Raw genomic sequence first — 22,758 nt, forward strand, 5'->3', positions numbered from 1 at the left:
CTGTTTTTATCATGAGAAGAAGTGAAATGCTCCCAGCTGCCAGGCCTGCTCCTCCAAGGGACTGCCACCAGCCAATGAAGGGTGGCATCAGACTCCATCAAATTTGGTCAACGGGGAGAACAAGGAATATACCACTCAGGGTATTTAGCCAGTGTTTAATAAGTGTAAAAAAACTTATCTGCACAATATTAAGTAACACCTACTTTCTGCTTATAAATACTGATATACCTCAGTTTAAAAAATAAAAGAAACAAAAAGAACTTGGCATTAGGATCATAAGGGCGAGTGGCACCATCTGTTTCCTCTCTGATCTCTAAATACTTGCCTGTGGCTTCTCTCTCCACTCCTGTTTTCTGAATGACTCTGCACTACCTTTTCACATAACTGCAACTGGCCCAAACTCTCCCTAAGTCGACCATTATGAATCAGTGTTTCTCAATGTGGTTGTATACTGGACTCACTTGGGGAGCTTTAATGCCTGGATCATAACCCCAGCGGGTCTGATTTAATTGGTCTGGGGCACAGCTTGGGCAGAGGGATTTTTTTTTTAAAGGTTTATTTATTTATCTGAAAGAGAGAGAGAGTGCAGGGGGAGGAGGGGCAGAGGGAGAAGGAGAAAGAGAATCTCAAGCAGGCTCCGTGCTCCGCAGGGCTCAATTTCAGGACCTGATCATGACCTGAACCAAAATCAAGAGTTGTCTGCTTAACCAACTGAGCCACCCAGGTGCCCCGGGGCAGAGGGATTTTTAAAAACTCCCACAGGTGATTCTAATGCATAGCCGAGGCTGAGAACCAGTGTTCTGAATGCATCCTCTGTTGTGTCATCCAGCCCCCAGATGTCAGGACCAGGCTCTTTTTCTTTCTGATGTTTTGAAACCTTTAAAGAAAATACAGTATATATATGAAACAGGTCAGACAGGTTTCCTCTCTGATTGGAAGGTTCAGTTCAGTTGTTTTTAAGCCTAACAGTAGGGAATTGTGCTTTCAACCAAAATCAACTTCTGGACACATGGGTATTGTCTACACTTCATTTCTCCTGCATGCAAGAAGTGAAATTCTCTGCCAGGTAGTCAAAAAGCAGTGTATCCCTTCCAATGTCAAATAATGAAATTACAATCTTATTAATGTTTTTCCTCTGTGCTTACGGAAATTACTCATCCCTTGATATCTAATTTAGTTAATAAATGCTTCTTGATTTGGCTTTTCTTTTAATACTAAGTCAGTTTTACATCCTGGAATTGTGCAGTTGCTATCTGTGGCAAGGATAGAATGATATGACTGGGGAATTTTAAAAAATTCTTTTAAACCATCTGTCTTCACAAGTAGGATCTGGGAGTGCAGTACCAGCATGGGGAGAAGTTTTGAACTTTGGAAGAGTCACAGATTAATTTAATGTCCAGAATAACTCTTTGCTCTCAACTTCTTTACTGGAAATTTCATTACCAAGGAAGAAAGGTCATTTAGAAATTCAGGAGAGCAGCCTGAGCAAGGAAAATAAATTAGAAAATCATCACCTCAAAACTGACTAACAAGGGGTGCCTGGATGGCTCAGTCGTTAAGCATCTGCCTTCGGCTCAGGTCATGATCCCAGGGTCCTGGGATCGAGCCCCGCATCAGGCTCCCTGCTCTGCGGGAAGCCTGCTTCTCCCTCTCCCACTCCCCCTGCTTGTGTTCCCTCTCGCTGTGTCTCTCTCTGTCAAATAAATAAATAAAATCTTAAAATAAAAAATAAAAACTGACTAACAAGTTATTAGTATAGATGAAATTAGCCTGGGCAAGTACACTGAACAAGAAAAGAATAGAGCTGAGGAGGAAACCCAATGGAAGACACAAAAGAAACTACAAAATAAATGGTAGGCAGAGAATTTCAAAGAGGAAGCTATGGCCAACAGTGTCAGAGGCCTCTGTGAGGTCAAATAAAATGGGGTCTATAAAGGGCCATTGGACACTTTGTTTCAAAGTATAACTCTAGAGAGCACAAGCCTGTAATACAGTGTCATTTTGAGGTCGTGGCTACTAATGTCTGGATCAAAAATAATCAATATATTATTCTGAGATATTTAATAACCAAACTGAACTGTTCTTTTAGATCTTTTACTAACCTAATTTAAAAAGCCTAACTCTGATACTAAATGTAAAAGTGACAAAACAGCCCATGCTATACTGGAATGAGCTATTTTGGGCTATCTTAATAATTTAGCCAATGAATTACAGAATCAGTTTCAACTAGAGCACTTGAAAATATTTCTAAAGGAATAGCTAAATCAAACTTGCTTAGTTCACCTTACTTATACTGAATTATTTTTGCTTTCCGCAGACATTGCAAAAGGCCAAAACCAACACTAGGCCAGTAGTGAGAAGAGAGAGACTACAGAGGGATATAAGGCATTTACAAGGGAAGATGATACAAGAGGGGTTATGAGGGAAACACATACCCTAGAGTAGCAGGAAAATGTAGAACATCTGCTCTGTTCATGAGCCAAGCCAAGGCCAGTCGTCTGACAAGAATAGAGACAGGCTGATGGCAGGTGTGCATATGCACACACTCACACACAAGCTCTTAAAGCAAACCAGGGTCCCCAGTCAAACTGGAAAACACCAGTTGACTCAATTTGACTTTAGCCCCTGATTATTGACTAGGTTCAAAAGTCAAATATCTTTCCTGTCCATAACCATTTGGTTCTTCTTAACTAGAAAAACACATTTTTCAGCTCTATCTCAAGGGGTCTTTCTGTATGTAGTTGCAACATAATGCCACCTACAGAGAAAGTAGCATACAAATGAGAAACAGATTTACAATAAATGCATTAATACTTTTGCATTGTGGACCAATGAGCAAAATTCTCTAGGTACCTACCCAAGGAGACATTGGCAAGAAGGCTTTGACTAGTGGTTGCTTACAACTTCCGGTGGAAGGGAATTGAGAGAAATGTTAAGGGTTGAGGTTCTGCTTCCTATATTTTTTGCTAACCCTTTTCTGTCTCCATAGACTTGAGGCTGTCACTGTCACTCCTAGGTTGGTTTAATACAGCTCTGTTCCATCACTTCATAGTATTGAAGCTTAAAGCTGAGAGATTATTTCTTCCCTTGATGAATGATCAGGTTTCAGCTTCTAGAAATCATGATCAGAGAACAAGCCCCATGGGCCATCCAGCATGGCAGCAGGCATAGCCAGGTTTTCCTGGTTCATATTCACAAGCCAGTATGGAGCGTCTGCCTTCTTGGCAACCCACAAAGCTTCTGAATATGCCTTTGGGAAATGACCCCACTGTGTGTGCTTTTGTTGTTGAAAAAATATATGCACCTTTGGAACACGCTTTGTGGTAGCCTTCTCCCATTGATAAAGCTTTAATAACACGATTTTTTCGGTAAATACTCAGGAGCCTAGTATAGAATTGTTGGTCTTTCCTTGGTCATGAAACCGAGTCACATTTCATTGATCTATCCTTTTGGGCACCATTGTTGTTCTGTATTTGACTCTAGAACTTTTAAATGGCTCCATGTTGGCCTAGCTATCCTTTCCATGTCTGATTCAGAGAAATCCATGTGAACTTAGGCAATTCACCTCACATGCAAGGAACCGAATTGGGCTTCATCATTGTTAATTAGCCTCCATAATTGCTCTTGCTCAATGTCTTATGCCAAATGCCTTTCTTGAATTACTAAAAAAACCAAAAAACAAAAACCCCCCCACCTTATTAAATACCTACTTTATGCAAGGCACATTGGGGAAGAGGGCTAAAAATATATATAAAATATAACTCTTGCTTTCAACAAACATGACATGAGAGGTAAGATGATACACAAATAACTTCAAGGCAATGTGTGACAAATGTCTGAAATGACAACAGAGATTTCACAGGAGGGCAAGAGTTCCTTCCAGTTGACTTCCATTATGTCTGTAAGACTTCACAGAGCAGTGTAGCCTTTGAGCTGGCCTTGAGGGATAGAGTAAATTGCTCTAGGTTTAAATGGAGAGGATGAAGGAGCATTCTGAGTAGAAGCTTGATCAAAGGAAAGAAAGCAAGAGAGTATGAGATGAAGTTAAAAGAACAGGAAATGAAGCTTGACTAATAGTGATCATGCTTTCTGGCACTGGCACCTTCACTCGGTCCCTCTTTCCAGTCACATGTGACTGGTCCTCAGGGAAGAGCAAGAGTTCCACCCCCAGAGGGGAGGACAGCCCCTGACTTTTCGCACACTGGGACCCCTTCCAGTTGACTTGTAACTGGATAAGTGGATTTGCGGATGATATAGCTTATCTAGTTTAAATGAAACTAACCTTCACAAAATGGACGTGGATTTCTGGACTTAAAAGAATTTCTACAGGGGCGGCTGGCTGGCTCCGTCGGTAGAGCATGTGACTCTTGATCTCTGGGTCATGAGTTCGAGCGCTGCATTGGGGGTAGAGTTTACTTTAAAAAAAGAGAGAGAGAGAATTTCTGCAGAAACTTCAGGTAGAAGGTAATACTAATCCTGCGCTGAGCCCAAGAAGACAATGAGAACGTGGCAGAGCTGTTACTACTGCTGTGAGAGCATATGAGCGCTTGCTTCCTCAGCTACACACTTCACTTGTTCCTTTCAGTGAAGGTGAATTTACAACAGAAAGGGGAAGTGTAACTGCTTTTCAGAAGAAACTCGTGCCACGGAGAGGTCTTTTGAAAAATGACCCCATTGTCTGTGATTTTTGTTGTTGCAAAAGATGTAAACGTGTAAACCACTAGTATTTTTTTTTTTTAAAGATTTTATTTATTTTATTTTTTAGAGAGCGAGCGAGTGAGAAACAGCATGAGAGGGGAGAGGGTCAGAGGGAGAAGCAGGCTCCCCGCCGAGCCGGGAGCCCGATGTGGGACTCGATCCCAGGACCCTGGGATCATGACCTGAGCCGAAGGCAGATGCTTAACCATCTGAGCCACCCAGGCGCCCTGTAAACCACCAGTATTATTAGAGCTTCACACCTCACCTTGGAAACATTTTCTAATCTCTGCATTTCAGTAGATTTGAAGCTGTTTCTTAAAGATGTAAAACGAAAACACCTTTGGATTACTTTGGATGAGCAACTGATTGACATCAGGACAGACATAAATTTTCTCAGCAGGTTTCATCAAAAAACTGCATGCTTGGTTGGGGGAGGTTGAATCTTTTTTTTTTTTTTTTTTAAGATTTTATTTATTTGACAGTGAGACACACAGCAAGAGAGGGAACACAGCAGGGGGGAGTGGGAGAGGGAGAAGCAGGCTCCCTGCTGAGCAGGGAACCCAATGTGGGACTCAATCCCAGGACCCTGGGATCATGAGCCGAAGGCAGACGTCTAACTGACTGAGCCACCCAGGCGCCCCTCTGTGTTTTATAGATCTATAAACATTTAGGATAGCACTATAAATAAATCAATATGCATATATATGTATATATGTGTGTGTATATATATATGCTTTTTTTTTTTTAATTTTTTTTAAGATTTTATTTATTCATTTGAGACACAGAGATACAGAGAGAGAGAGAGAGAAAGCATGAGCAGGGAGAGAGGCAGAGGGAGAGGGAGAAGCAGGCTCCTCACTGAGCCAGGAGCCCGATGTGGGGCTCGATCCCAGGCTCGATCCCAGGACCCTGGGATCATGACCTGAGCCAAAGGCAGATGCTTAACCATCTGAGCCACCCAGGCACCCCTATATGCTTAATTTTTTAACTGATAGGAGTATACAGTAAAAATTTTTTGAGACCATTGGCTTAGATCTGGATCGGTACACTTTTTTTTGTGAAGGGCTAGATGGTATATATTTTCAAATTTGTGGCAAATATGCCCCCTGTCATAATTACTCAACTCTGGTATTGAAGTGTGAAAGCAGCCACAGACAATATGGGCATGGCTACATTCCAGTAAAACTATTTACAAAAACAGGATGTGGGCTGATTTGGTCCTTGGGCCATAGTTCGCCAGTCTCTGGCTTAGATGATTGAAGGTATTTGCTGAGCTACAGAGTGCCCTAAGAAAGCCCATGCAGTGTCATGTCATAGGTGAGAAAGAGAACAGTGATGGGAACCACATAGACTTGCATCTGGTCCTGATTTTGTAATTACTTGCATGAATCACTTCACCTCTTAGACCCTAGGTTACCATGTATAAAATGTGGAGCTTGGGTTGAAAATAACCTCCCAGATCCCTTCTAGTTGAATCATTCCATGGTCCTAATATCTCATCGCTTCGCCACATTTGTGGACTTTTACTAGGACCTGATTTCCAAGCAGAAGCCATGAAAGTCTGATTTAACTCTCTGGGCAAAGTGAGTACAGAACAGTGGAGAAGATGGCAAAAATAAGAGAGGACAGAAATATTGTTCTAAAAACTGGAAAGTCCCAGCTTATGGCTCTTGAAGGATCCTTTACAGTGTTGCTGTTGTCAGTCATGGTCGGAGACTACTCCTCTTGCAGCTAAGATGTGCAGAGCCCTTGATAGTGGGAGCCTGCCCCTTATCTCCGGAGTGAATGAAATACCCGGAGTGGAGACTGAAACTAGAAAAGCCTCCCTGTGTGCTGCCCGGGGGCCTCTGCCACGGAAGGAGCCTCTCTCCTTAAGCTTTGTAAAATGTTTGGTTTACTCCTGCAATTATGAGGAGCTGTCTTTCTGTGTCTGCCAAGCACAACTGGACCTTGACTAATGCCCTTCACGCACTCCAAGCCCCGGCCAGACTGAACTGTTTGCTTTTCCACCTCCATATTTCCTGACTCTGCAACCTTACCATTTGAGCGCTCTGTATGTGGATAGGGCCTCTTCCGTTTCCCCCACCTCCCCTAGTCCTAAAAAATCCAGCTCAAATACCACTTCCTCCGTGAAGCCTTCTCCGATCCCTCAGCGGGCAATGCCTTCTTCTTCCTTTAAACTCCAAATCACTGTATCAGTAAGTCTCCTAATGATATTTAACACATTTTATCTGCTCTTGCATTCTTACACGTGTCTTTGCTTCCCTACCAGATTAGAAACTCCTTTTAGGAGTTTAATTCATCCTGGTTTCCACTCTCAGTGGCTTGAACAGAGGAGATGTTCAATAAATATCTGTTGAATGGACGTCCTGATTCTGGCCACCTGAGGGTCCGTTTGCAGTTATGAGGGGCTTTTTCCCACTACCACAAGTTAAGACCCTACCTTCATATCTGGCCCAGCACCCACCACATTGTCCTCAGAATCTAGACCCCTCAGACACCGCCTTTTGCTGCCCATAGCTCCCCACCCTGATGTCCCACCGGAATTTAACTGTCCTCCCCTCAAAGTTTAGGTCCCACATGGATCACTGGTTTGATTGGGGAGAGGAATGTACACAAGATTAGAAACCTGTAAGCCAATGCCAATGCTATAACTTTATAATTTGTAGTAGTTATCTCCCCAACTGACAGCAGTGCCTTGTGTACCAGGTAACAGTTTTAAGGAACTAGTGATTGCTTTAGTATCTAGTCAGGAGACAGCCTAAACCTTGTTGGTTAATAATCTTTTGTTGGGATAGAAATCTGCTGCTGTGTGACAGATACCCTCCAGTAATTTAAGTACTGTGCCAGAATGTCTCTAATGCTCGTGTTTCCCTCTCTTGGAGCCCTGGCTGTCTGATTCTTAAGCGTTGGTGATTCTAATTCAATTAACACACACACACACACGCACACGGAGGTGCTTCATTATTTAATATTGCTCTGTTAAAATGTTCTCATTTTTATAGGGGTCTTCTATTAACTCAAAGGGAGTCTGTAAGCGTGGAAGGTTTTTGTGTGGTTTGGTTTGGTCAGGCTGGTTCTTAACCAAGTCAAAACAAATAGGTGTTTGCTTTTTTCCCCTCTGCAGTGAGCCGGCCCAGTGTTAGGTAAGGTTTCTATTGACTTAGGACGATGATCCACCAAGTGCAGAGCAAACTCCTTGACTTCTTTTCCCAATAGTAGGGAGGTTGGACCCATTAGCAATGGTTGGCTCCCAAGTCCTCTGCAAGAATAAATGTTCTTTTCAAAGGGCCAAACATCCAGGATTTGGCCCGTCATTTTCCATTTCCTGTCTCCACTCAAGGTTTGTCTATTAGCTACCACTTGTAAACAAAACTTTACAGTTCTAGCGCTTGGAGGGGGGCTACGTGCCAGCTGGATGTTAGGTAAGTTTGTGCAATACCTCTGGGGTCAGGAAGGTAGTAACCACCCCAAAATATGCTTTCTTGTCAGGGTGACACTCAACGTATTTCAGCGGAGGTGCTGGAAACAATGCTCCCGTGTCAGATCTATCAGTATAGTGGAGCTTTCTGTTTCTGAGGAAGAGAGGAAGGATGGAAGGGGGGTGGAGGGAAGATGGGAGGCTATCCACCCAATGGTAAGAAGTGGAGCCAACAGAGAGTACCGGGAAAGAGGAAATGAAGAGTAAATCTTTTTCCACTTAAGAAAAATGAGAGTGGAAGCAGGAAAGCTCCAGAGGGTACTTTTGGGGGAGGAGAGGATCATAGAAGGCCTGTTATGAAAATCCATTACCCATAAATTTTCCCGCAGTTAAGCCCTGCCTGTCTGGAGAGGATGCGAAGAGTCCTCTCAGCCGACACAGGACACGTGACGTCAGTTAGCAGGACCCGCGTGCCGCGGACCATTTCCGTCGCATGTCTGCAATACCACTTTCCCCTTTCAGGGATTCCCTTTAATTAGTCACAGGTTCATAATCTCCACTTAAGGGCATCTTGTTTTCGTTCTTGCAGTCGCCTTATTTATTTTGTCAAATGTTTACCAATGCGACAGCTGTACCGTCACTGGGAGCTAACACCACGTGAAATGATGAGCCTTTGTACCACACCGCACAAATATTTCCAATTTGGGGCTAAGACCTGAATTTCTAGATCACACTAAGCATAAGATTCATCTAACATGAGTTTGTATTTTCACATTCAAAGATGGAAGGGGAAATTTCTGTTCCCAGGAGTCTGTGGCTATGAAAAGAATCTGCTTGTATATGTATCTGCCATCAGACACCATCGCTCCAAATTGGTCAGTGGGAACGCGGGGTTCCTCCCTGCACCCTGCTCTGGGGCTACTGTTGAGCCAGTTGTATATCCAGGTGCAGACCTAATGCAAAAGAAAGAACTCGGGGCGCCTGGGTGGCTCAGTCGTTGAGCGTCTGCCTTCGGCTCAGGTCATGATCCCAGGGTCCTGGGATCGAGCCCCGTGTTGGGCTCCCTGCTCCGCTGGAAACCTGCTTTTCCTTCTCCCACTCCCCCTGCTCGTGTTCCCTCTCTCACTGTGTCACTCTCTGTCAAATAACTAACTAAAGTAATTAATTAATTAATTAAAGAACTGGTAAAATATAGTGTTGCCAGTCACAGACACCTGGGTCTGAATTGCTTTAGCATGTTTTACTTGAAAAAAATTAAGCCCAAGGTTTATTGTCCACATCTACTGTGCGCATTAAAGCAAGGTTGTCCTTTAATAGATACAGCGGCAGGAAACAGCCCCAAGTCAGATTTTACTTTTGATTGACAACATTTTAAAAAGCCTAAGTTCATAATGACCATATTTATTTAAGATTCTTATTATTTAATATTTCTTGGTAGACAATGCTAGGTTGGGGATGAAGAAAAGGTAGTATTTATGAAAACACAGTAATTGGGTTTATTTCTATTAGCCATATTTTATACCAGTTGAATAATAAGAGTTGAAAGAGAGAAAAGTTTATTTTAATCCTTTTATTGGCCCCTTAAGCATTTCTTACTCATTTTCATTCATTTTGACCAAAGTTTAACATGAATAACCAAGTGAGGAGCAAAGTGGATCTTCTCCATCATCAACCTACTCTTTCCATACCTACGCTTTCTAAACATTTATAAATGAAACAGTGACCTGTTTGGATCTGACCAAGCTTATTGATTTAACAGGGCGGGATAGCGGGAGGGACGCAAAGGCAGTCCTGTCTGTGACAAAATAAAGAGATTTTAGTTTAATCTCAGGAAACTGTCATGGAATTATTCTTCCAAAATCTGTACTAAATAGGTTTGACAGATGCTTTGTTCCTTTCAAAAATAACTGTGATAAAAATAGCAATTCAGTGGGGACGCCTGGGTGGCTTGGTCCGTTAAGCATCAGACTGTTAATTTCGGCTCAGGTCATGATCTTGGGGTCCTGAGATCGAGCCCCGAGTTGGGCTCCCCACTCAGCTTGGCATTCCCTCCCTCTGCCCCTAAACCCCTCCACTCTCTCTCTATCTCTCTCTCAAATAAATAAATAAGATCTTCTAAAAAGAATAGCAATTCAGTAAGAAAGTAAATCCAGATTCTGTTCATTTAGTTCTGCCGAATATCACTAACCATCTATGGACTTTCAAAAAGAAAATGGTATCTGGGGCACCTGGGTGGCTCAGTCGTTAAGCGGCTACCTTTGGCTTAGGTCATGATCTCAGGGTCCTGGGATCAAACCCTGCATCGGGCTCCCTGCTCAGCGGGAAGACTGCTTCTCCCTCTCCCACTCCCCCTGCTTGTGTTACCTCTCTCGCTGAGTCTCTCGCTGTCAAATAAATAAAATCTTTTAAAAAAAATGGTACCATTTGAATAGTTAGATATTAATCCCAGTCTCAAGAAATGTTTGGAAAACCCTGTGCATCTGTCCTTCTAAACTACAGCTGTTCATATAAGAATAGATGAATCTCGGAAATATAGTTTTATGAAAGAAACTAACCATAGAATACATACAGTATGATTACATAAAGTTTTAAGAAGGCAAAACTAAAAAATAAATTGTTGAGGCATGCATACCTTTGGAATAAAACTACAAAGAAAAGTAGAATAATTAAAATAACCCGAAATTTGGGCTAGAGGTTATTTGGAGGCATTTAAACACAGATCTGGATGTGATTGAAGAGGGCGCAAACGGGTCTCCAAGGTGCTGGTGCTGTTTGAGCTGGCTGTTTCATTATCTTTTAAAGCGGTCATGTATCATACATAGTATGCGCTCATTTACAGGTACAATATGTTATGCTAAACGTCTTTTTAATTTAAAATATTGATCCCAAACAATTAGAATCCATATTTTAAAACATTTCAAAACATTTCCTGTGGCTACCTGCATCGATTCAAAAATGAGTCTCTGAACTTGGGCGTCAGCTGAGCCTAGGGCAGGACCATCTGAGAACAGTGTGCCGGTCAGCCCTTCGTTACGGTACAAGCCGGAGTCCAAATCAGAACTCCCAGCGCCCCCAGGTCTCTTCTGACCACGCACGCACAGTCAGACCTGATCTAGCCATTCGACAGGACATTGCGGTCCTCATGATGCTAGGAACCGGCTAGCCGCAGTAGCGTAGAGAGAGGCAGAGTGGAGAGGTGTGTGTCTTCTACTGTCTGATGCTGTTTTCTACTCTGCTGTGCCGCACGTGTTTCCCCACCGTAGTCTGCGGTTACAAAACTCGTGTGATTATGGAATGTCACTATTGTATGAGGCATGTGGAAGGCAGAGGGTGATAACTGGCAGCGATGACATGTATAAGAGCTCTGAAGGATGCCAGCACACAGTGTCTTACTATTGGGATCCAAAACTTATGGTTGCTCTGCAAACTGTAATAATTCTCAGAAGTGGGGGTGGGTGGGTGTAGATGGGGTAAGGGAAAGGGGAATAGATGAAATAGAACATAACCTCTCTTCCTGGGTAAATTTCAATTTTACAATGATAGTTAGCTTATTTTTACCTTCTTGCCCTACCAAAAAAAAAAAATATATATATATCTATATATATATCTATATATAATTATATAGATATATAAAATAAATAACATACAAATATATATAATAAATAAGAACAATATTTTTAAATATATATACTCTAAATCAAAGGAACTTTTCTTTCATTCTATCCTATTTAATTACTAACTGCCCACCAATTGACTATTAACTATTAACCCATTTCTAAACATACTCTGCCTTGAAAATTTTTTTTTATTTTCTTGGGTTTTTCTCCATTGTAATTTTTAATTCCTTTCTTTAAGGAATTCAAGGGGAAAACATTCAGAATTGCACTTTTTGTGCATTAAACAAAACCACAACATTTTGCAGACACCGCATATAAACAAAATCATATTTAAGACCCTGGAATGTTGCTATAAACTTCTTTTAACTTTCAAACATACAGTAAATCTCCGGGGCAAATATGAGTCATTTCAGTAGCTTGGATTTTCCCTCCTGATCACAGTATTGCCTGAGAGTTTGCTAAGAGCTTTGAGCAATTCACAGAGCTGATAGGATATGTTTAGAAATTCTGCTTGCATTTCATATTATGAAAGAAAGTCACCAGGGTTTTTGGTACATGGAAAAGAATAATGAAAGTATGTATGAGTTATTTTGCCCCATAATAGTTGATGAGTACATCTTTAACCCACATGAGGTTTTAACTCTTTAAGTTGGATCCCATATTAAGACCAAGGTTAAGATAATGACATAGAACCAAGAGTAAGGAAAATCAGAGAAAAGTAATTGACTAAGAAGTTGTTCTTTAAAAAAAATGAAGAAGTCATTATTGAGGCCTTCTCCTGAATCTAGCCTCTGTGAGGAGGGGAGAGCTGCAGAAAGCTGGGGACAGGATCATGTTTGTGGTTGAGTGTCTCAGTTACAACCTGCAATCTCCCCCTCAACCAACACCACCTTCTCTTGGACAACTCCTTATATGAAAGTGGAAATGGTGTGGAATGCAGGGAGGGGAGAGCCCATCTGAGAGTTTAGCGGACTATCTACCCGCCCACAAGTTATTGTGAATTTGCATCTGGTGAACTACTGGTAAGATTGTTTCTTTTGGGTGGCGAATTTATTCAATCTGTTAGAATTTTAGGGGCAGTATTCTCTTTTTAAAACATAGGAATGTGAAAAAAAAAACATAGGAATGTGGCACAGGCAATTAAGGAAAGCAGAGAGACTTGGAAACTGATCTGCATGGGGACCTCTTTAAATCTTTAATAAACGGTGCTGGTTTCAGTAACACCTATACTAAAATTGCAGCGATACAGAGAAGATAAGCATGGCCCCTGCGCAAGGATGACACACAAATTCGTGAAGCATTCCATATTTTTTTTAAAAAAAGTCTAATAGGGGCGCCTGGGTGGCTCAGTTGGTTAAGTGTCTCCTTTGGCTCAGGTCATGGTCCCAGGGTCCTGGGATCGAGCCCCGCATCGGGCTCCCTGCTCTGCGTGAGGCCTGCTTCTCCCTCTCCCACTCCCCCTGTTTGTGTTCCCTCTCTCGCTGTCTCTCTCTCTCTCTCTATCAGATAAATAAATAAAATCTTTTAAAAAATGAATTAATTAAAATAAAAATAAATAAAATAAAAACTCTTTAATAAATAAGGCTCATTTTAGTGCCTCTGTGGCTTTCCTCACTTAACCTGTGGGTTTGCGTGTGTGTCTGTGTGTGCGTGTGCTTACCAAGCACGAGGAATGTTGAAAAACAAAAGACTTAGAAGGTGACAATTCAAAGTCTGTTCAGTGGTACTCTTGTCATCTGTTGCTGTACACCCGTGGTTCTCTAATGGTGAAGATACTGGAAGAGATTCCCAGATTCATATCCACACCAAATACTTTCTGGAGTCTGATAAATAACTGTTTCAGGTATGAAAGACTATTCTTCAAATATATATAAATGCAGTGATTTATAAGACAGATTCCCTTTTATGTATTGTTGAATTTATAGACACTTTATAAAACACTTTATTAGTAAATAACAAAAATATAAGCAATTGTCATGATATTCTAATGTTTCATGATATTTTATTTTTTTTAACTTTTTAAAAAATCTAATAGAGAAAGCACAAGTGGGATGGGCAGAGGGAGACAGAATCTCAAGCAGACAACACACTGAGCACAGAGCCTGACATGGGGCTCGACCTCACGACCCTGAGATCATGACCTGAGCCTAAACCAAGAGTCGGACGCTTAACCGACTGAGCCACCCAGGTGCCCCTCTTGATATTTTAAAAGGACCCACCTCCTTAAAATAGTAGGTACCACTACTGTACAAGATATAGAAGATTAAATATTTTCTCTGGTTCTGTCAGTTAGCAGTGGGCTGTCTTAATGTATGTTGATCTGACTTGGTTATTTGAAGTGACAGAGCATGGGGAATTCTCACTTCAAGCCACCTGGAATGACTACTGTGAAGGGTGATGTGACAGAATCTTTCAAATTTAAATGAACATATACTATTCCACTTCCCAGTATCTAACATATAAAAGGGGTGCACAAGAAGGCATTGCAGCACTGTATGCAACAGAGAAAAACTAGGAAAAACCCAAATGTCTGTCGATAGGAAAATGGTTAAATAAAGCGAGGGATCCTGTGCAGTAGATGATAAATTATGTCTTGGTGAACTTATTTAGAAAATCATCAAATATATTATTACATTTTTTTAAGTTGCAAAATAATTTGTATCATATATACCATGTATGTAAAAAAAAAAAAATAGCAAGATTGCAAATCCAAACTTGACTAATTACTTGGTTGTCCAGGTAATTTCTCAGAGTAGTACTGTGATTATCAACGTCCAGGTAATTTCTCAGAGTAGTACTGTGATTATCAACATAAAATAAGTAAATTTACACTCATTATAGACTCAACCATACTTCTTTTTTATTCTCTCTAGGTCTTTAATGCTCCTAAACATGCAATAACATCAACTTCCTCCCCCTCCATAAAAAATGGTTATTGCTTTTCCTTATTTTATTTTTAAACCTGATTCCCCGATAAGAGATCTTGTTTGGTCAATAAAATACATTGCCAGCATTTTTGCTTGAAAATTTTGCTGGGATCTACTGTAGTCTCAAATCAGAAAGCAGCAAAATGGAAGGAAAAAAAAGACAAAATGAAAGGCAATAGGGCATTATTCTTCAGGCTATGGGGAACACGGTGAAAACAAAACAAAACAGCCTATACTATAGGTGAAATTATAGGAATTTTGCCAGTGTTGTGCAAGTCTTGAGAAATATTTGATGGGGAAAGTGGGGTGAGGGGTATACTGGGGCAAGATGACTAGCGCCTTGCTCCAGTGTCTTTTACTATGGGAGCTTCGCCACTTCGCCTGTCTCTCATCTAGCATACTTTCAGACCCCAGCCTGTCCAAATGTAGACACTGATTCCTCAGTGACTTCCTTATTTGCCATGTCTGCAGTACTTTATTTATTTGAACTCTCTGTCTAAATGGCACAGCATGTAACATGATTATATTGTTACTTGAATATACTGAGGGTGTAGAGCTCTAGTGGTAAAAACTTAAAACGTCTTTGGTGTAAAAGCCACAGCATTCCAAGAAAGTTTTCCCATTGCATAGTTCTGTTTTCTCTTATAACACCAGAGCCTTTAAGCTGCTGGTTCTGGGAATGAAAGAAAAACCAGTCCTCTCTCCTTTTTTCATACCACTGACACAATCAAATAACATCATGTAATTTTTATGGACTTTTGAGATTTTTTAACACTTATTCTGTCACACACACACACACACCCTTCCAAATATTTGATGAGCCATTTTGCTACCATCAGCATTGGCCTTCCTGCAGTAAGATTGATCATATCTTTCGCCAGGTATTCTCCAAGAGATGAGCGAAGGTAGTTAGCAGAAACAAAGCATAGTACTCCATAATAAACCTGCTTACACCCAGCATGGGTGGGAAAATCATGGATTCTGGCCAATCAAAAATGTTATTTAATAGAGGTGCCTTACCTATCATTTGTGAGTTACCAGTTCTTAGAAGAATAGATGGCAGTAAAGTGGTTAAATCTCTAATAAACATAGTTTAATCGTTCTCAGATGATTCTGAGGGACTTGGAGTCCTGCTCTGCCCCAAGTCTCCTGGGAGCAGTAGCAGACTACCCCTGGGCTGCTTACTGCTGGCATTTGCTGAAGGTTCCCGGAAGGAACAAAGGGACTGGTACACTTTTATTACAATCTGGTGGGCGGTTAGGTATGATTTTTACTAGTCAGCCGCATTTCAAATATGTTTGAATCCAGTGTGCAGAGAATTAGAAATGTTTAACATTTTGTTTTTACCTGAGTTTAAAGCAGAGGTTGTGCTAACATTTGATATATTATGGATGCTGTGTACTCACCTGTTCTTTGGACAAATTCTGCTTGTGGTGAAATTAGCACTCATTTACATTGCTGGTGTTGTATACCTTTCTGAAGGGCCATTTGCCAATGTGTGTCAGAAGCCTTTTAGGTGAGAATACTCTTAAACTCAGAAATGCTGACTTCTGAGAATTTTTCCTAGATAAATAGTTGAACACATGATAAAAGTATATCTATAATGATGCCCTTTGCAGCCTCACTTATAAGAACATAAAGTTGAAAAAATCTTAACTGTCTATCTACAGAAAATAGGTTACATTATAGTACATCCATATAATTACTATGTAGATCTATACACAGAATACTGTGTTGCTGTTGAAAATTAGATTTTGCTAATGTGTTAAAAATAGTCATAAATAAAGTGTTTAGGAAATGATACGTATAACACAGTCCCAGTTGGTTAAAAACAAAAGTATCTGTGCATGCATAACAAGATGTCTGGTAAAATATATCAGATGTTAGTCTTGTCCATATCTGAGTGGTATGATTAGGGAGCTGATTTTCACTTTCTCTTTTACGCATCTGGTAATGTCTGGTTTAAGCAAATAAGAAATGTATGTTACTTTCAGAATCAGAAAAAATTAAACGATTGAGTTGTTTTTCGTTTTGAAAGAAAAGTAATAAGCTTGTGGGAGTTGCGTGAAGGGTAAGCTGCTGTGGGTGAGGCCGAAAAGCTGAGCAACTTACGGGGCTCATGGAGGAGTCTCAGAGTCGAAGAATTTCCACACATACCAAGTCATTTGGCAGGGACAGAATTTCACTTGTAAAAGTCAAGTGGTATGTGAATGAGCCAGCAACTGGGCATGTTGTGATTCAAAATACCAGGAAAGTATTTTGGCTCCTTGTTTGTTTTGAACTTTGAAAACAACTTTAATATGTTTCTTTATTAGTAGTAATAAAAGCTTCTTAAAAATCTAGCTCTAATAACTGTGTATCCTAGGCAAGGAGCTACCAATGAAGAATACCAAACAAGAAGAGTTAGAAGAGACAGAGGAGCGGAGTGGTCTGGTTGTCAGGCCACCCCTCTGAGGAGAAATCCAAGATGAAGGAAGGTTGAGTGTGACCTGGCCTAGATAGATGGCAGATCTAGTTGGGTAGGTGGGAGGTTGAAGGCAGTAACTTCTCAAATTGTATAGTGGGCAGTTGAGGGTTTCACGTGAGATTCCATTTAGGGGAAGGCAGGGGAGTTGTTTTTAGCATAGGATGTCCAAGATGGAGCTTTTAGGTCTCTTGCTTGTTTTGGTAAAGAAAGGCCCCCAAGTAGTAGCCAAGACCTCACAGCTGATCCAGAGATGTAGAAGAACGAATTAAGCCTTTCTGTTTGATTAGCTTGGGAAGCAGTCATTAAGGACTCATTCTCCCTGCTGTGGTTAAAGCTGTCTACTGAGAAATAAGCCAAAGGAATATTAGGCCAAGAATCTGAAGACTAAAGCCAAACCACTGGGAAGGGCTTTTGACTGCAAACTACAATGTGATTGAATTAGAAAGGAACATTTGATTCATGTCATGCTGTCACCTCAAATTCAACAAGTCTAAAATTGAACTCATCTTTCCTCACAAAGCCGCTCCTCAACTGAACTTTGCTAATAACAACAAGATATTGCACTGTAAAATGCCTTACCATAACATATCTGGGATTTCATTTGATTGTCCCACACTTACAGGCAAGGGACTTTAACTCAGGTTAAAAGGCTGGGCTGCCAGCTAGTAAGAGAGCAGTTCTAGAAACCAGGTTTACTGAGTCCTAACCTAGTCCTCCTTTAATGACATCACACCATCCTTCTCTCCATATCTGTAGAAATAAACCAGTGAGTTTCACAGAATCACTATGATATTTTATTTATATTGGCAGTTGAGTATTGCCCACTAGCAGATTTTAGTAAGTATGAAGTCAGATTTTCTAAAGCAACAAAGAGCAAACCAACAACCTTTGGAATTGTTAATCTTGTTTTTCATAGGTGAAAAACATTCATAGCATTCGTATTCTTGAAGTCAAAGATAGAAACAGATGAAATAAAGTGCCAGATCTAAGCCTGAAGATGTCTCATTTGTAATCTAACATAAGCAGACCATCATCAGTTATAGTGGGTTCCTATTGTTGGTACAAAGTATATGGTTCTGCTGTTTTATTTTCTTTCCTTTGTAAATTATTTTAGGTTTGTCATTATATAAGAATTATAAGCATGAAATGTTCATATGTCTGGATTTCTATTTGTAGATGTGTAAGTAACACCGTAAGAAAAGCACTTTAACTCCCCAATGTAAAAAGCAGCCCACTGCGCAATGCAGCTCCATCCCAACCCATGGCCCCATCCGGCCAGCTTGGCCCCAGGCCGGCCAGCCTAGCCATGCCTCCTTGGCACTCTGTATCTCCGTATGCATTTCTCCTTCACAAGGAACCAGGGTAACCATGCAGGTCATTTTCTCTTGAGTTTGGACATCTGTAGTCCCCCAGCTCCAAGTCTTTATTTGGGAATAAGTATTAATTGAAATGTATGTAATGTAGTGACAGTGATTGTATAATTTTCCTAAAGAGGTATTTGCTTCAGACAAACTACAAAAGCTGAATAACACATATGTGTGCAGAGCCCTCTGTGCCTCCTCTCCCTACCTCAGCTGTTGGGTTTCTATCTATGTATACACCTGGGGGCTACCATGATGGGCCCAACATGTGGGTGGTAGAATCCTAACGCATGTTTTTTAGAGCAAAGGAGGGGGCTTTACAGGGAGCCACACTGACTTGGAAGCCCTCCTATCAGTTGTCAATAACACCTTCCCTCTCCAGTGGAAAGGAACTGAAAGGAAAAAATAAAATCCAAGCCAAGAGCGTATCCTACTCTCCATTTTAAGTAGCAGTTTGGGCTTATTAATGCCAAAATCCTGGCTTGATAACTTGATTCTTTTTTGTCCTTTGTGACAGTGTACACAAATAATCTATACGACATGCTGAATCTTTTAAATAAGTGTTTTGATTATTTTTTGATTCAGTGCTTTGGATTTCTGCTTCTAAATCTTATTAACATGCTAATAAGCAGCTTAGTAAAGAAATCTGTACTAACCCACAGCCTGCTTTTGTGCATTTTTTTTTTTTTTAGGTTAAGCTATTATTTGATCATTGTAAATTGTCCCGTGTAGCTATTAGACTCATGCTTTTCAGATACTTAAAAGTTTGCAAACTATTCAGAGCAAGTCTCTACGCAATGGAACAATCCATTTAGAACTGTCTGGTTCAGTCGGTGGTTGAGCTCAGGAAAGAACCTGGTGAAGATCGTTGGCAGCTGGTAGCTCAAGAGGTTGTCTTTGTGATGTCGCAGGATCGCCTACCAGAGGAACGATGACGATGAGGAAGAGGCCGCCCGCGAACGGCGCCGCCGCGCCCGGCAGGAGAGGCTGCGGCAGAAGCAGGAGGAAGAATCCCTGGGGCAGGTGACTGACCAGGTGGAGGTGAATGCCCAGAACAGGTACTGTCCTTTTTGGAATGGAGAATTTCTAAGTCACTTCTTAGCCTGTCTGATGAATGGAATGTATTGGGCAAAGCATTCCCTTCTCAGCCCGGCTCAACTCATTCTCAGTCTAACTTGTTCAGTCATTTTTGTGGTCATTATGGCACCTAAGCAGACTGGACAGTCAAACTGATTTAGGCATTCAGACACCACTACTCCTTTCTCTTCCCCTCTCCCATCCCCTACACACCCCCCAATTGAAGTGTTTTATTTTATAGTCTAGTAATCTTTTTATTTACTAACTATGATGGGTTACATCTTTAAATAAGGAAAGCTATTTACATTCATTCTTTAGGGGGTATTGTCATCTTTTTTTTTTTTTTTTTTAAGATTTTATTTATTTATTTGACAGAGAGAGAGCACAAGGAGGCAGAATGGCAGGCAGAGGGAGAGGGAGAAGCAGGCTTCCCGCAGAGCAGGGAGCCCCATATGGGGCTCGATCCCAGGACCCCAGGATCATGACCTGAGCCAAAGGCAGCCGCTTAACCGACTGAGCCACCCAGGCGCCCCTATTGTCATCTATTTTGAACTGAAGATTTATTAGCTTAATAGTCCTCTGTGCCTCCCAGTAGCAAATAATAGTTCAATTTTTAAAGTAGACATAAATTGCAAATGCCTTATTTTTCCTGATCTACAGCCTCAATCAGTATTCTCTGATCACTACGATATTCAGCAAGGTACAGAATCTTGCTTAATGTAATGTAATTATTCAAACAAGCTTGAGAGTTTACTAGCACATTTTTTGCTATGCAGGCCTTGGTAGTGATCAGGACAGTTGAAAGCTCTTAATAGGTTCAGCTTCTTCAAAATGGGCTTTTATAAGTTCACACATATGAGGTCATATAGTTCATCATGCCACTTGGGAGTATATGTCATTTATATGCCCCAAGGTATAAAAAAGATGAGAATATTTGGGGGTGGGGATGGAGAAAAAAATTAATTTTTATTTACAATTATGGATTGAATAAATGTAATGCAACTACCACACAACATCTTGTGTATGGTTTTGGTTTTAGTCTATTTTATTTTGTGTGTGTTGGGAGGACATTGTTGATAGTTCCTTTAAGTCAATCTAACAAGAATATCTGAAGGAAAACAGTTCTGGCCTCTTTAACCTAAATATGAGTGGGTACACAGGTTTCTGAAAGCCTTGAAGATTCTGTCAGGTTGGATGAATTTAATAAGGAAATCTGTTGTTAGGTGGAGACGTAGAGACCTTGTTTCTTGGTAAGTAGCTTCTAATTAGGGAGGAAGTATGGCAAAGAGGTTGTGGGTACGTTCTGTTCTCTGGGGTTCATACTGGCTCTGAATTCCAACTTGACCTTTCCCTAACAGTGTTTCTTCAGTTAAATGGAAATGAAAATTGTACCTCTCTCTTAGGAATGTTGTTAAATTTAAATGAAATTATACTATATATGAAACCCATGGTGCCTTGCACATAATAAGCACCTACTTTTTTTTTTTTTTTTTAAGATTTTATTTATTTAAGAGAGAGAGAGCATGAGAAGGGGGAGGGTCAGAGGGAGAAGCAGACTCCCCGCCGAGCAGGGAGGCCGATGCGGGACTCGATCCCGGGACTCCAGGATCATGACCTGAGCTGAAGGCAGTCGCTTAACCGACTGAGCCACCCAGGCGGCCAATAAGCACCTACTTTTAACTATGATCAGGAAAATGTTATCAGAGCCTTATAGAAGAGGCCTGCATATAGTCATTCACTGTCTTTTCTATTTTTGAGTTGAACGGGAAGGGAAAGAAGAAGTTTTCAAATGGCGTTCTGAGGCCTTTCCCGAATCTGGTTAGTAGCAGTGGCTTCAAAGGTACTAGTAGTATTCCTGCTTTTAAAATCTTGCTTCTCCTTGGGTTTCTCTTCTTCTTTTTTTTTTTTTTTTTAAAGATTTTATTTATTTATTTGACAGAGAGAGAGACAGCGAGAGCAGGAACACAAGCAGGGGGAGTGGGAGAGGGAGAATCAGGCTTCCCGTGGAGCAGGGAGCCCGATGCGGGGCTCAATCCCCACCCTGGGATCATGACCTGAGCGGAAGGCAGACGCTTAACGACTGAGCCACCCAGGCACCCTGGGTTTCTCTTCTTTTTTCACATTTATTAGTAGTAATTATTTCATTGTGTTGATTAATTCACGAATTCTTTTTCAGTAAAGCATATTCTTTTTTTTTTTTTTAAAGGTTTTATTTATTTGAGAGAGAAAGAGAGCACAAGGTGAGGGGGAGCAGAGGGAGAGAGGGAAGCAGACTCCCCGCTGAGCAGGGAGCCCGACACGGGGCTCGATCCCAGGACCCCGGGATCATGACCTGAGCCGAAGGCAGATGCTTAACCCACTGAGCCACCCAGGCACTCCTTCAATAAAGCATATTCCAGTCTGAGAATATGTAATTTATCTCTGAAATATTAATTATCCACAAGAAGAATTAGTGTTCTTCATGGGGCTGAACAACCCTAAATGGTACTCAACTCTACTGACAATTGTTGTTATGATTTATAAGTAGGCAGAGAAAGATCCAGTAGAATCTGGTTTTTGTTGTTGTTTTTAGAGAAAGAGAGAGCTTGTGCACATGTGAGTGGTGGTGGGGGAAGGCTGCAGAGGGAGAGAGAGAGAATCATAAGCAGGCTCCATGCTCAGCACAGAACCCAAAGCGGGGCTCTATGTTACAACCCTGAGATCATGACCTGAGCCAAAATCAAGAGTCGGACACTTAACCGAGCCTGCCACCCAGATGCCCCTATCTGTTGGTTTCTTAACTCAAGAGTTCTTTCATCTAGCTAACACTTTGGAATTTATGGTACCTTTTAAAAAGTATTTGAATTCGGGGCATCTGGGTGGCTCAGTCGTTAAGCATCTGCCTTCAGCTCAGGTCATGGTCCCAGGGTCCTGGGATCGAGTCCCACATTGGGCCCCCTGCTGGGCGGGAAGCCTGCTTCTCCCTCTCCCACTCCCCCTGCTTGTGTTCCCTCTCTCACTGTGTCTCTCTCTGTCAAATAAATAAATGAAATCTTTAAAAAAAAATAAAAATAATTTGGGGGCGCCTGGGTGGCTCAGTTGGTTAAGCGACTGCCTTCGGCTCAGGTCATGATCCTGGAGTCCCGGGATCGAGTCCCGCATCGGGCTCCCTGCTCGGCGGGGAGCCTGCTTCTCCCTCTGACCCTCCCCA

The 22,758-nt window shown here is 41.3% G+C and overlaps 1 protein-coding gene and 1 non-coding gene across 6 annotated transcripts in view; both read left to right on the plus strand.

The window, feature by feature from the left end:
• Positions 1-22,758, plus strand: part of CALD1 (caldesmon 1) — a 182,700-nt gene that overhangs the window by 122,785 nt on the left and 37,157 nt on the right. For all 5 annotated transcript variants that reach the window (XM_035021150.1, XM_035021145.1, XM_035021149.1 and 2 more), the window contains one exon: positions 19,403-19,549. In XM_035021150.1, coding sequence (XP_034877041.1) covers positions 19,403-19,549 — 147 coding nt within the window. The remainder of the gene's footprint in view (positions 1-19,402; positions 19,550-22,758) is intronic.
• LOC118021470 lies at positions 12,942-13,048 on the plus strand. The gene has a single exon (XR_004682194.1). It is a non-coding gene; the product is annotated as a U6 spliceosomal RNA (small nuclear RNA).

This window comes from Mirounga leonina, unplaced genomic scaffold (assembly GCF_011800145.1).
Source record: "Mirounga leonina isolate KUSES-001 unplaced genomic scaffold, KU_Mleo_1.0 Mir_174, whole genome shotgun sequence".
In the NCBI taxonomy this organism is placed as follows: Eukaryota; Metazoa; Chordata; class Mammalia; order Carnivora; family Phocidae; genus Mirounga; species Mirounga leonina.